The following is a 12,778-nucleotide window of genomic DNA, read 5'->3' as shown; positions in this document are numbered from 1 at the left end:
CTGAAAAAATAAAGCAATCAAATGCAATGTATGAAGTTTGATTGTATTCTGGATGAGAAGGGGGAAAAATGAGAAAAAATATTTTGAGGGCTATAGATAAATGTAAATGTAAACTGTTTATGGTATTATTGAGCTAAGGTTAATTTTCTTAGGTGTGATAATGGTATTTTGGTTTTGTAGGAGAATTTCATTCTTAGGAGCTATATGCTGAAGTGTTTAAGGATGAAGTGTGTGCTGCTTACAAACAGTTCAACACACACTCAAAGACACAAAGCAGATGTGGCAAATGTTAGTAATTGAAAACCTAGCTGAGGGACATACTGGTATGCCTTGTACTCCTCTTTTAACTTGTCTGTGGGTTTGAAATTTTTTAAAATAAAAAGCAAGAAGTAAAAAGGAATGAGGCAGACACCCCTAGGAAGTGTGATAGTAACAGCAAGGCTGACCACTTTCCCCAGCTTCCAAAAAACTGTGTTCCAAGTATGTATATGCAAATCAGTTGTTTGGCACTCTGAATGTGCTTGCCCTCTCTTGTTTGTAACTGTCCCTCTGGGAAACTGCAACTTACCATCGAACAAGTACACCCCCACCCCCACCCCAGGAATTGTCACTCCTTTGATTGAAACTCTGTGACTTGCAGGGACACCAGCAACTTGCTAATCTTCCCTCTCAAATCTTCACTCCTCACATTTCTGATTTGGGAAGCTTAGAGTAATTCCTCTCACAGACAACCAGGGCCAAAGCCAAAATTTTGTATTTGAAGTCCTTGTTTACTGTGCAACATGCTGGTTGCTCGTAAATTAAATAATTATAAATTGGTCACATGATTAAGTGACCACAAGTCAAACAGATTGTAAACACTACAGGTGATAAATAAGGGCTGCGATCATAAGGGAAGTGTTCATAAACGAGCTGATACTTAAGTCAGGCCTTAAGCAGCATTTCTCAAAGTGGAATCTGGTCTAGGAATCACCTTAGTACTTGAGAAAAAGGCAGATTCCCCTAAGTCCAACCCCAACCCTACAGAATCAGAATGTCCACATTTAACAAGTACCCCAGGTGATTCTTATGCCCACTAAAGTTTGAGAACTTAAAGTGTGGTAAGATTTCGGTGTGTGAAAAGAAACCTGAAGGGTATTCTGATAAGTGAAGCACCCTGGGCAAAGATACAAAGTCAGAATTGCAATTGGGCTTTTAAAGAGTATAAGGAACTTCCCTTGTTGGAGGGGGGAACTTCCCATTTGAGATCAGGTGAGAGAAAGTGGGTTGGGCAGGGTGGGGCCAGTGCATAGAAAGCTCTGGACACCAGCTCAGGGAGACTGGCTAGTTTTTGGATATTTGGTAGACAATGAAGGAACAAATAATGATGTTTTAGGGAAATCATCCTGGCCAGTTGTGTAGGATGAATTGAAGATAAAAGAATCTAGAACAAGAGAGACCAATAAACAGGTTATTGAAGATTATGCAGGTGTGAGACAATGAAAGCCTGAACTAGGAAAGTGGCACTGGATAGGAAGCAGAAGCGATGGAGGGAGAAATGTTTTTGAAGGAAGAATCAGGAGGATGTGGTGACTGACTTTTTAAAAGGGAGGAGGCTGTAAAGGGATGTGTGTAAATGGAAATGTTAATACTGCTCAAGGTGTGCAATAGCAAAATAAAAAACCACTAATAACATGATTAAAAAATTGGCTAAGGACTCGAATAGACATTTCTCCAAAGAAGACATACAAACGGCCAACAGGTATATGAAAAAATGTTCAATGTCACTAACCCCCAGGGAAGTACAAATCAAAACTACAATGAGATATCAGTTCACACCTGTCAGGATTGCTAATATCAAAAAACCCAAAAGACAAGTGTTGGTGAGGATGTGGAGAAATTGGAACTCTTGCACACTGTTGGTGAGAATGCAAAATGGTGCAGCCACTATGGAAAATAGTATGGAGGTTCCTCAAAAAATTAAAAATAAAACTATCATATGATCCAGCAATCCCACTTCTGGGTATTTATCCAAAAGATTTGAAATCAGGATCTCAAAGAGATATTAGCATTCCCATGTTCATTGCAGCACTATTCACAATAACCAAGATATGGAAGCAACCTAAATGTCCATCGACAGATGAATAGATAAAGAAAAGTGGCATATGTATACAATGGAATATTATTCACCCTTTAAAAAGAAGTAAATTCTGCAATAAGCCACAAGATAGATGAACCTTAAGGACATTATGCTAGGTGAAATAACTCGGTCACAGAAAGGCAACTACTGCATAATTCTACTCATATGAGGTATCTAAAATAGTCATATTTTTACAATCAAAGAGTGGAATAGTGGTTGCCAAGAGCTAGGGGGAGGGAAAATTGGGAGTTGCTAATCAACGGGCATAAGTTTCAGTTAAGCAAGATGAATAAGTTCTAGAGATCTGCTGTACAACATTGAACCTATATTGCACACTTAAAAATTTGTAATTTTTTGTATTTTATTACACACTTTAAAATTTAAGATGGTAGATCTCATGTTAAGTGTTCCACAATAAAATAAATATATTTTTTTAAATGCTTGAGGTCTGAAGCCTGAGTGGAGGGAAAAAATGATGAGGCCAGTGACAGAAATAGGGAAGCTGAGAAAAGGAGCTGTTTTTGTGGTGATGTATTGAGAGGGAGGCTCTGCAGGACATTCAAGTGAAGCTACCTTTATGGCAGTTGAACGTAATTGATTGCAGGTAAAGACATAAATAAAGTCTGAACAAAGAGATGTTTGAAGCTGTCATTGCAAATAATCCATAATCAATCTATAAATCAAAATTTGGGGTGAGTTTATTATGAGCCAGTTCTGAGGACTATAGCCTGGGGGACTTCCTTCCCCAGGTGGAGCATACAGAATGGTTATATACCATCTTGGAACAAAGAGCATACATCACATATGATAGGAATATCTCTTTTACCAATGTCACAAGACATTTAGCTGGCACAGCAGGCCAGTGGTCACAAGGCGAGCACAGCAGGTTGGTAATTAACCCTTAGTTTCTAGGAAGAGGTGCTTATCCTTAAGGAAATACTGATAATGGAGGGCAGCTACATCCCTATCTTTAAGGGCATCGTTCTTGTCTTTGGGACATCGTAAATGTTTAAAGCAGATATACAACGCATGCTCAACAGGCCATGTCAGGCCATCTTGGAAAAACAAGGTCAGGCCGAACTAGTTTTAAACCAAATGGCTTCCTCCTATACTCCAATATATCCCATTGCTTTTCATTTATTTATCAAAGCCAAGGGCAATTCACTAAGGTAAAAAGTTTAAAGAACTATGAGCTCAGGGACTAAGAATCAAGTCTTAGGAAATATGTACTCCCTTAGGGGGTGATGGGATGGAAGGAAATCATGAAAGAAAAAGGTGATCATCATAGGGCTAGAAGGAGAACAAGAAAGAACAGTGTCACAGAAGCCACCAGAGAAATAAGTTTCAAGGAGTGGTCAACTATGTCAAAGCCAATGGGAACTGAGGAAAGACCATTGGAAAGGGGTCTGAGACATCCTGAAAGATGAGTAGCCTAGCCTGACCTCTGGTACCCAGGGAACAAACATTTTGGGCTAAATAAGTTGTGAACCTTGCTGATGTTCTTTCCTCACAGAATGTAAGTGGTAGCCACCCTATCCAGAGACCTGGGCAGGGCTGTTTTCCCATGGCCCTGCTGCTTTTCTTCTATTCCTGGGAAAAGCATAGAAAATGGAGCTTATTTTGCTTGTTGTGAAACTCATGTCTCCTTAACTCCTACCTAAAGGACGAGCAGGTCAGAAAAGTTACAGGCTTAAAAATTAAAATTATTTGCAAAACTGAAGTTTAATCATTATTCATGAGCAACAGCAGCAACACCTGGAGGAGGACTCCCAGTGAACTCCAATTAGCTTCCAGCTCAAATGATGTATGAGTAGTGTAGCAAGACTAGGGATTGTGGACGTGGGAATGAGGAACTGTCTCTTGTTTTCTCTCTGTCTTCACTGCTGTGGCTACTTATCAAATGTTAATAGGTGACATTTAATAGCATGGGCTTTCCTAAGGGTCAGTCTCTTGATCAAGTGTCCCTGAACTTGACAGATATTAGGTCATATGGGAAATAGAAGAGCTAGCCTTCATCATGTTCACAAGATGCTGGGTTTGTCTATCTAACTGAAGGAATAGGAAATGAGGGATGGAGCATGAGATGAAGCACTTGGAGCATGAGGGATGAGGCTTCAGTTTTCATTAGTGTAATAATTTATGCAATCTACGGACTAATTTTTCATCTTAGCTCCATAAAACCTTTAAAGATAATGAGAAATCTATTTGGGATGGATTTAGGCAGGTGAGATCATGTCGAACAAATCGCCTCCAAACGATCTTTTCTATTCCAGAATTATTTAATAATAAGATTCGGAACGGCTGAAGGAGTTTGAAAGCCTTGAAACTTTGTGTAGCTTTTTAAAAATAAAAATAGTACAGAAACTACGTTTCCCAGAAGGCCTCGTGGGCGAGGCGCGTGTCCGCAGTCGGCTAGTTCTTTTGCCAGCGAGGTAAGCTGGCAAATGTAGTGCTTCAAGCCACTCTGCACGTGACCAGTGCGGAGGAAGGCGAGAGGGACCGCGCCGCGTGGGGCGGTACAGGGTCCAGGGAGTCAGAGTGTGAGCCCCTCCTTCCCCTGAATTTGTTTTGTGCCAAATGGGGGAGGGCCCCCATCTTCTGGCCCAACTGTGAAATGAGTTGGCCGGGGCCCAGTCACCCGCTGGAGCCGTTCCGGGGAACTCCCGGGGAGTAAGGCACCGAGGTGTCTGGTCCTGTTTCTTGGCAGCCCTGCCGGGCGGGGGAGAAGGTGCGAACAGCCCGGGCTCGGAGCTCGCGCCCTGCGCCCCACCCAGGCTGCGGCCGCGCGGGGAGGAAGCGCGTATAGGTTGAGTGCAAAGTTTCCCTTTTTGCTTTCTCGTCAGAGCAGCCCCAACGGACGGTGGGCAGGAATGCCTAACTTCAATTTGAAGGGGGTCCGGAGCCTAAGGGGTTAAAATTAGCGACTCCCCCACTTCCCGCCTCCCTAAAACATCCACCCCGCCAGCCATGGGCAGCCGCGATCACCTGTTCAAAGTGCTGGTGGTGGGGGACGCCGCGGTGGGCAAGACGTCCCTGGTGCAGCGATATTCCCAGGACAGCTTCAGCAAACACTACAAGTCCACGGTGGGAGGTGAGACGGCCTGCGGGGGCGGGGAGGCCAGAGGCCCGGGCCGCGGACTCGAGCTGTGGACCCAGGCGGGGTGGGGAGCGGGAGGTTTGATGTCCTTGCGCCCTTCCTCAGGTCAGGAAGTAGGTGTCCGGCTCTTGGAGGGAGTAATTGCGGGGTGTTTGATTGGTATGGCTCTCTTGGGTTTCTCCAGTTAGGTTTTCCCAGCCTGACCTGACTGCCTGGAAAGACAGAGGGCGAAGGTGTGAAGATGAGAAATGGGAAGGGAGGATGAGAAAATGAGCAATTGCTGCGTTTCGCGGGGCACTGTGAACTCAAGTCTCCTCGCGCAGCCTTCCAAGCGGTCCCGGAAAATCACTGCGACTGGCAGAGGCAGCTGAGACCCCGGGAGGGCCTGGTTGGGTGCCACGTGAGGCTGTCGTCCTGCCTCTCCCAGGAGTTCAGGCAGCTGTTGAAGGAACAGAAAGGTGTTTAGCCTGGCCTCAAGGATCCTAGCTTTGTTATGGGGATGCCTGCGTGGGAGAGTCCCTTGGGTAGACGATCAGATGCTTCCCAGGGCTGATGATTGCGTGTTTTTTGTCCGGTGATTGTATAAATAAAGGCAACCTAGGAATTCTTCAAAGAATGTGAAATATTCCTCCCACCCCTTTTCCTCTCAAACTGGGGAGGGAAGAAAATAAGGGAATCCCAAGTTAATGCATTTCTTTCCGACTGTGGCCTTTGGACTCGACTGTTTTTTCAGAAGTAGAAATGACTTTTATTTAATTAGAAGGTTAGCTGGGAAGATCTGGTGATGGGGGAGAGTAACAAACATTTATTTATCTCTGTTAAAAGAACTTTTTTTTAAAGAAAAAAACTTGCACTAATGTAAATTTTGAAAATGTGTGCTGGTGTTCATTATGGAAGTTTTAAAAAATTAACAGGTATTTACATTGCAATTAAAACATCTTCCTTAAGAACATCCAGCAAAGTTAAGGGTTTAAAGTTTCAAAGACTGTTTCCTGACCACTCTGCCCCGCACTCCTAAATAATATGAGGGTCCCTATTTTCATAGATTTGGTTTAAAAGTGTCCCACTAATTAATTTTTAGCAATTGCTCTAGTTGTCCTTTAGTAAAGAATACAGTTAACTCTGGCTAATTTTTTTTACTGTTTATTCTGAATTTCCCCTAGCTTTCATTTCCCCAGGCATACTCGTTCAACCTTAACTCATGGGGTCTCAGTGGCTGCAGATGCGGCGGTAGATTCCAGCACACTTAAGCATCATCCATGCAGTGTCTTCTTCCTGAGAATCCTCTGGGACCTTTTCACTTAATCCCATTCCTGCCGGAGAGAATTCCTACAGCCTTATGAAGGATGTAGAATTCCCCCAAGGGTGTGTTGTATTAGAAACCAACAGTGAAATTGAATGTGGACGATGCAAAAGTCAGTATACCTCATTTCCCCCTTCTACTCATTTCTTCCCTGAGAAAACCCCCTAAATCTCCCAGAAAATGTTTAACCTGAGATTAGGAGTTGTTTTCATAATTACTCCCACCCTCCTGTCCCCAGTCTTGGAGACAAGTAGTATCAAATAAATCGGTTTGACGAGAGTGAAAGCTGGAGACCCCTTCAGAGAGTGAGTATGAATGATCTGTCCCACACTTAATACATGAATGTGGGCTTATCTCAGTCCATTGAGGGCTTAAAAATAAATAAATGAATGAATAAATAAATGAGCTTGGAGTAGTGTGTCCCTAGGGTTGTAACTGCATATTTGATCTGAATTTATTCGTGGATTTTTTTAAAGGTAAATTTCATTCAAGTATATTATACATGTATTTTCAGTGGATTTTGCTCTGAAAGTTCTCCAGTGGTCTGACTCAGAGATGGTGCGGCTCCAGCTGTGGGATATTGCAGGTAGGCTGGGAAGATGGGATAGAAACAAGGGAAGAAATTTTGGTTTAACCAGCAAGCTCTCAGAGAAAAAGTGGGGTAGCAAAACCTGAAGTTTTTTTTTTCTAGAGCTGAAATGATAGAGCTGCTCTGAGGATACACAAGCGGAATAGATGTAGGGCTTTTGTTGATGTCTTCTGTAGATGTTTTGCCCTAAATAAATGTAGAGCAGTCTCTGTGTGGGTGGAGCCGCTGCAAGGTGATGGGTTGACCAGACCATAGGTGGATACTCCCACAGCAGGGGGAGCGTGCTTTTTTCTAGGTTTGCAGCTGAGCTTGGTGAAAAACAAGATCCCCAGAAAATAGCCAATCATAATAATAGCTAACTCTTATTATGTGCCAAGCACTTTTCTAAACCTTTTAGATTCACTGACTCATTAATCCTTACAACAACTCTATGATAAAAGCTCCTGCTTTTATCCCCACTTTCCAGATGAGAAATCTGAAGCACTGAAAGCTTGACTTGTCCGAAGTCATATGGATAGTAACTGACAGAGCAGGGATTTGGAATCGGGCAATCGGGGTGCAGTATCTGGACTCAACCACTATGCCTTACTGCCCTCTCTCCCACAACAAAGGTAGAAAGGGCAGGGTGTCAGAGAAGGTTCTGAGACTGGTCCTCAGGATCACCTTGAAAACTCGCTCTCCTTTCTGCCCAGGGCAGGAGCGCTTCACCTCTATGACACGACTGTACTATCGGGATGCCTCTGCCTGTGTTATTATGTTTGATGTTACCAACGCCACTACCTTCAGCAACAGCCAGAGATGGAAACAGGACCTGGACAGTAAGCTCACATTGCCTAATGGAGAGCCTGTGCCCTGCCTGCTCTTGGCCAACAAGGTATGTGGTCAGTCTAGGAAAATGGCTCCTGGCCTCTGTCTGTGCTCAGAGAGTAACCATATCTAAAACACTCTCTGATTCTGGGCATCCACTTTCCCTTCTCAAGTTGGCAAAATCATCTCTACCTCCTTTCAAGGGATGTTGAGACTTTCTTTGGGAAGAATGTTGACTGCAGATTTTTTTGTGTGTGTGTGAGGAAGATCAGCCTTGAGCTAACATCCATGCCAATCCTCTTCTTTTTGCTGAGGAAGATTGGCCCTGGGCTAACATTCCTGCCCATCTTCCTCCACTTTATATGGGACGCGGCCACAGCATGGCTTGCCAAGCGGTGCATCGGTGCACGCCCGGGATCCGAACCCAGGCCACCAGCAGCGGAGCGTGTACACTTAACTGCTACGCCACGGGGTGAGCCCCTTGACTGCGGATTTTTAGATGCTGCTGTTCTTAATCATGGGTGGAAATGTTTTAAATCTGCAAGTATCTGAGCCATTTTCCTGTTCCCAGAAGTTTAAGAGGTTGCCTTTTATTTATTCTCTTTGCCAGTGTGATCTGTCCCCTTGGGCAGTGAGCCGAGACCAGGTTGACCGGTTCAGTAAAGAGAACGGTTTCACAGGTTGGACAGAAACATCAGTCAAGGAGAACAAAAATATTAATGAGGCCATGAGGTGAGTATCTCCTGCTGTTCTGGGGATAGGCACGTAGGTTTACCCACCTTCCACTGCCGCACCTTGCACCTTCTTTTCTTGTTTCTGAGCAAACAAGAAGAGACTGAGTCACTAGAATGCCAGCTTCTGAAGGTCAGGGATGCTGTCTTCTCTCCTGAGATAACTGGAGACAAAGGGGCATTTAAACCTTGTGGCTTTACTGAATGCCATCTGCTGATAACACAGACAGTGTCTGCCATTTCTCCCTTTCCTCCATACCTTCTCAGCCTTATTTTTTATTTGTTTTTTAGAGTCCTCATTGAGAAGATGATGAGCAATTCCAGAGAAGATATGTCTTTGTCCACCCAAGGGGACTACATCAACCTGAAAACCAAGCCCTCCTCCAGCTGGGCCTGCTGCTAGTAGTGTTTGGCTTGTTTTCCCTCCCAGTTCTAGGAGGTCTTTCATCTCTTCCCTTTGGTTGCCCACCCAGCAATTCTATTAAGTACATTTGCACTGTCTCTTGCTGACTCTTCAGTGAGGAGGGCATCATCACTAAGAAAGGACACCTGGGACCCATGTGTATTTCTGTATCTCCTGCAAGTTGGTTCTCACTTGCTGCTGGCTCATATGGCCCAGTTAGTGCCTTCTGTATAAGAAAGATCGTGGTCTCATCCCTCAATTTGTGATCTGGGATTTTGTGGGAAGGATTAGAAATCAGCATCTATGTTTTAAGGATTGTAATTCTCACCTGCTTTTGAGTTTATCTTTCCATTTGATGTATGTTGATATCTCAATCTGATATGATTTCAGATTGCAAGGAAAATGAGATCAAAGGTCATTTCCCAAATTCCTTGTAGGTCATTGCTTTCAGATTCTTTCTGTCTTGGACTTTGAATTTAAACATCTGATTCTGAGATGCAGAAGGAGGGAGGCTGGATATCTTTGGGTTTGGACTACTGGAGGTGACCCAAAAGTCACTGTATTTTTGAAGCTTCTAAAGTCATAATTAGCTTTCTCTTGTCTTGGCTTCAAGAATAGTCAATAATATCTATCTTGTGTGATGAGAGCATTTCTTTCCCCAAAGAAAGAAATTCTCACATTAGGGTTTTCTAGTGTCTCCCTACCAGTGGGGTGGGGGTGGCGTTTGCAAGTTTCTGGGTTGATGTCTTGATGCATAATGCTGCAAGGGACATCGGTTGGCTGTGGTGCCATGAAATAGGTCTGTTCCTCACAGCTCTGGGAGTCTGAGTGGAAGAAGAGGGAGAGGTTAACAGAACAAAATCCCGTGAGGCAACTTGCTTATGAGCACTTTGGGTGGCTAGCACTTAACAGCAATGGGAAACCAGTATTATGTACAGACCTGTGCCTGGGGATGGAGAGGGGATAGACAGAAAATCATTAGGTAATTTAAGTGCTAGATCAGGTAGGGTTTTTAGTGTTGAATCATTTCTAGACAGTTTAATTTTAATTCTCACAGGATGGTGATTTATAACCTACTCAAAGTTAGGAATATTCTTAGTGAACTCAGAGATCTAGAGTTCTTTGAGAGAGACTTTTCTAAGTAAGTGTCCTAAATCAGGGTTCTGAAATCTGACTGATCAGAACCACCTGGGAAGTTTGTTAAAAAATAAAACATTTTTAGATTCTGGGTCGTTGGGCCGGCCCCATGGCTTAGTGGTTAAGTGCGCGCGCTCCGCCACTGGCGACCCGGGTTCGGATCCCGGGCGCGCACCGACGCACCGCTTCTCCGGCCATGCTGAGGCCGCGTCCCATATACAGCAACTAGAAGGATGTGCAGCTGTAACATACAACTATCTACTGGGGCTTTGGGGGAAAAATAAAAAAAATAAAAAAAAATAAATTTAGATTCTTGGTCGCAACCTCAAACCTACTAAATCAAAATTTCCAGGGATGAAGCCTGGGAATTTGTGGTTGTTGCTGTTTTTTAAAGCTTCTCAGGTGATTCTGATCAGCCTGGTTTGGAAACCTTTGCTGGAGAACTTGGTAAAGATGCAGAGACCCAGGCTTTTTCTATTTAAATAGAAATAGCCCGAAAGGTGGGCTTCTGTAGGCTCTGTTAGCTCTCCAGGTGATGCTGATACACAACAGGCTTTGAAAACCACTGTCCTAAGAGAGAACAGAGGCCAAGTATCAACGAGAAAAAGGGAGCCAATCCTTCAGTGGTTTATTTGTTTCTAATGCCAATTATTATAATCTTTGCATAGTCTTTTGAGACCTTGAAGTTCTCTTTTGTATTACCCTTTTCAGGTAGGGTAATCATTTTTATCAGAATGATTCTGAAGATAATAGTGGAGTAACAAATTCTTTTATGTGAAAATTGATTTTTATTCACTGGTTTGAACCCCTGCAAAATCACAAATAAATGGGAAATAAATCTTGACATTCATGTTAGTTATTGGCCTTTAATGTGAATTTGTTAAATTATTGTTTTATACTGATAGTTCAAGAGTATTGCAGAAATGGAGACTACTTTTTTTTTTTTGTGAGGAAGATCAGCCCTGAGCTAACATCCATGCTAATCCTCCTCTTTTTGCTGAGGAAGACTGGCCCTGAGCTAACATCTGTGCCGATCTTCCTCCACTTTATGTGGTACGCCGCCACAGCATGGCTTGACAAGCAGTGCATCTGGGCGCGCCCGGGATCCGAACCCGGGCCGCCAGCAGCGGAGCGCGCACACTTAACCACTATGCCATGGGGCCCACCCCTGGAGACTACTTTAAATACCTACAAAATGAAGGTAAATGTTATTCTATTTATATTTATAATTTAATTTATATTAAATCGTTAATTTACTAGTACTAATTGTCTAATACCAATTCAGTACTTGATGTAACATCCCAAATACTGCTTGGAAATGTGACCATTTAAAAAAACTGAACATGCTTTCTTTTCCCATATGCTGACTCAGGATGTACCTGCCTTTTCAAGCATTGCTAGACACTGGCCTGCCAGCCCTTCTGGATTTTCTCTCCTGATTGGTGAACATTATAGGCCTGAAACTAATTAAAGAAGAAATTGAAATATAACTAATTCCTCTCCGTGTTCCTATCCATAAAGAAAAGAGAAAGCAATTAAGACAAGGAAAAAGAAAATATTTACATGATTAGAAATGTGATTATACTAAAAATAATTATATCCTATCATTTGTATGCTACCTCTTAGGTGAAATTGTTTGGAACATGGATATTGTTGTAGCCCTTTCCTAGAGAAGTTTCTGTATTTGAGACAAAATGCCCCTGCAACCACTCAGCTGGTCTATGGCCAAAAAGAAAACATAAGCATTCCCTGCAGAGTGTTCTATGAGACCCAAGGAAGGGCTAAAAACAGAGCTGTGGGATTGTGACTGCCTTGGCTTTCTACTTTGAACAGAATAGCTGAGTGACCAAACAAGCAGGGAAAAAGAGACCACAGGTCAGGGAAGGCCCCTCAGCAGTAAGTGATGGTTTGCTCTTTTGTTACTACTAATGAGCCAAAATTACTCCAAGGTGATTTTCCTAATTCGCTTTCCCTAGCTATTGCTAAAGTATGCTAGGGGTTCTGCATTTTTTCCTATTATCTCCAGATTTAACTCTTTTCTTTAGGTGGTCCATCTTCTGTCCACAGGACACTGTCCCAGCTGACATGAGGCCTTTCCTGCCTGTCGTTGTCCTTTTGTAGGCAGTGGCCTGCTTTTGACTTGATCTAAGGCCGTGGTTAGAAGATGTAAAAATCTCCATGGTATTTTATGAAATCCAGTGACCAGATTGCCCAGGGAAACAAACCTCAGTGCCCCTTTCCCCTCCACCCCTCTTGGTTCACTATAGATAGGAAAAGTCCTCAGCTGTGTGAAGTGACTCATTTATCAAAGCGAAATAATCCCCAAAGCTGCAAGTGGCAATAGGTAGGAAGCCATTGGAAAATGACATATGTTGGAAAAAACTCTACATGTAGTTTTGATTCAGCCATAAACACCAGAGACTTGAGACTATATCTACATGTGACCTTTGTTGTTAGAAAAACCCTGCCTTCTCTTTGGCTTTCAAGCATAATCTGAATTCTTGCAAGTTTTATCTGCAAAGTTTCCATATAATAATGGTATTGCTCTGTATTAGGGTTCTCCAGGGAAACAGAACTAATAGGATGTGTGTA

At 43.1% G+C, this 12,778-nt stretch overlaps 1 protein-coding gene across 2 annotated transcripts; it reads left to right on the top strand.

The window, feature by feature from the left end:
- The first annotated feature begins 4,575 nt into the window (after positions 1-4,575).
- RAB29 (RAB29, member RAS oncogene family) lies at positions 4,576-11,041 on the top strand. Of its 2 annotated transcripts, XM_004425111.3 has the most exons (5): positions 4,576-5,210; positions 7,034-7,105; positions 7,801-7,982; positions 8,526-8,647; positions 8,938-11,041. In XM_004425111.3, exons 1-5 carry the CDS (start codon positions 5,087-5,089, stop codon positions 9,047-9,049), a joined length of 612 nt encoding a protein of 203 aa, XP_004425168.1. In that variant the 5' UTR covers positions 4,576-5,086; the 3' UTR covers positions 9,050-11,041. The 2 variants fall into 2 exon arrangements, with proteins under 2 accessions (XP_004425168.1, XP_087293344.1); XM_087437218.1 differs by lacking the exons at positions 4,576-5,210; positions 7,034-7,105 and adding an exon at positions 7,603-7,719.
- The last annotated feature ends 1,737 nt before the right edge of the window (positions 11,042-12,778 follow it).

This window comes from Ceratotherium simum, chromosome 2 (genome assembly GCF_057802395.1).
Source record: "Ceratotherium simum simum isolate JZ-2026a chromosome 2, ASM5780239v1, whole genome shotgun sequence".
NCBI classification, from domain to species: Eukaryota; Metazoa; Chordata; class Mammalia; order Perissodactyla; family Rhinocerotidae; genus Ceratotherium; species Ceratotherium simum.
Note: the sequence above shows the minus strand (reverse complement) of the source record. Positions and strands in the feature narration are given on the sequence as shown.

What these genes read in the sequence shown, in the direction of transcription:
- RAB29 (XM_004425111.3), top strand. Translation starts at nt 5,087, where the DNA reads ATGGGCAGCCGCGATCACCTGTTCAAAGTGCTGGTGGTGGGGGACGCC. An exon ending in CTACAAGTCCACGGTGGGAG is followed by an intron (nt 5,211 to 7,033) that starts GTGAGACGGCCT and finishes ATGTATTTTCAG; the next exon opens with TGGATTTTGCTCTGAAAGTT. An exon ending in GCCTGCTCTTGGCCAACAAG is followed by an intron (nt 7,983 to 8,525) that starts GTATGTGGTCAG and finishes TCTCTTTGCCAG; the next exon opens with TGTGATCTGTCCCCTTGGGC.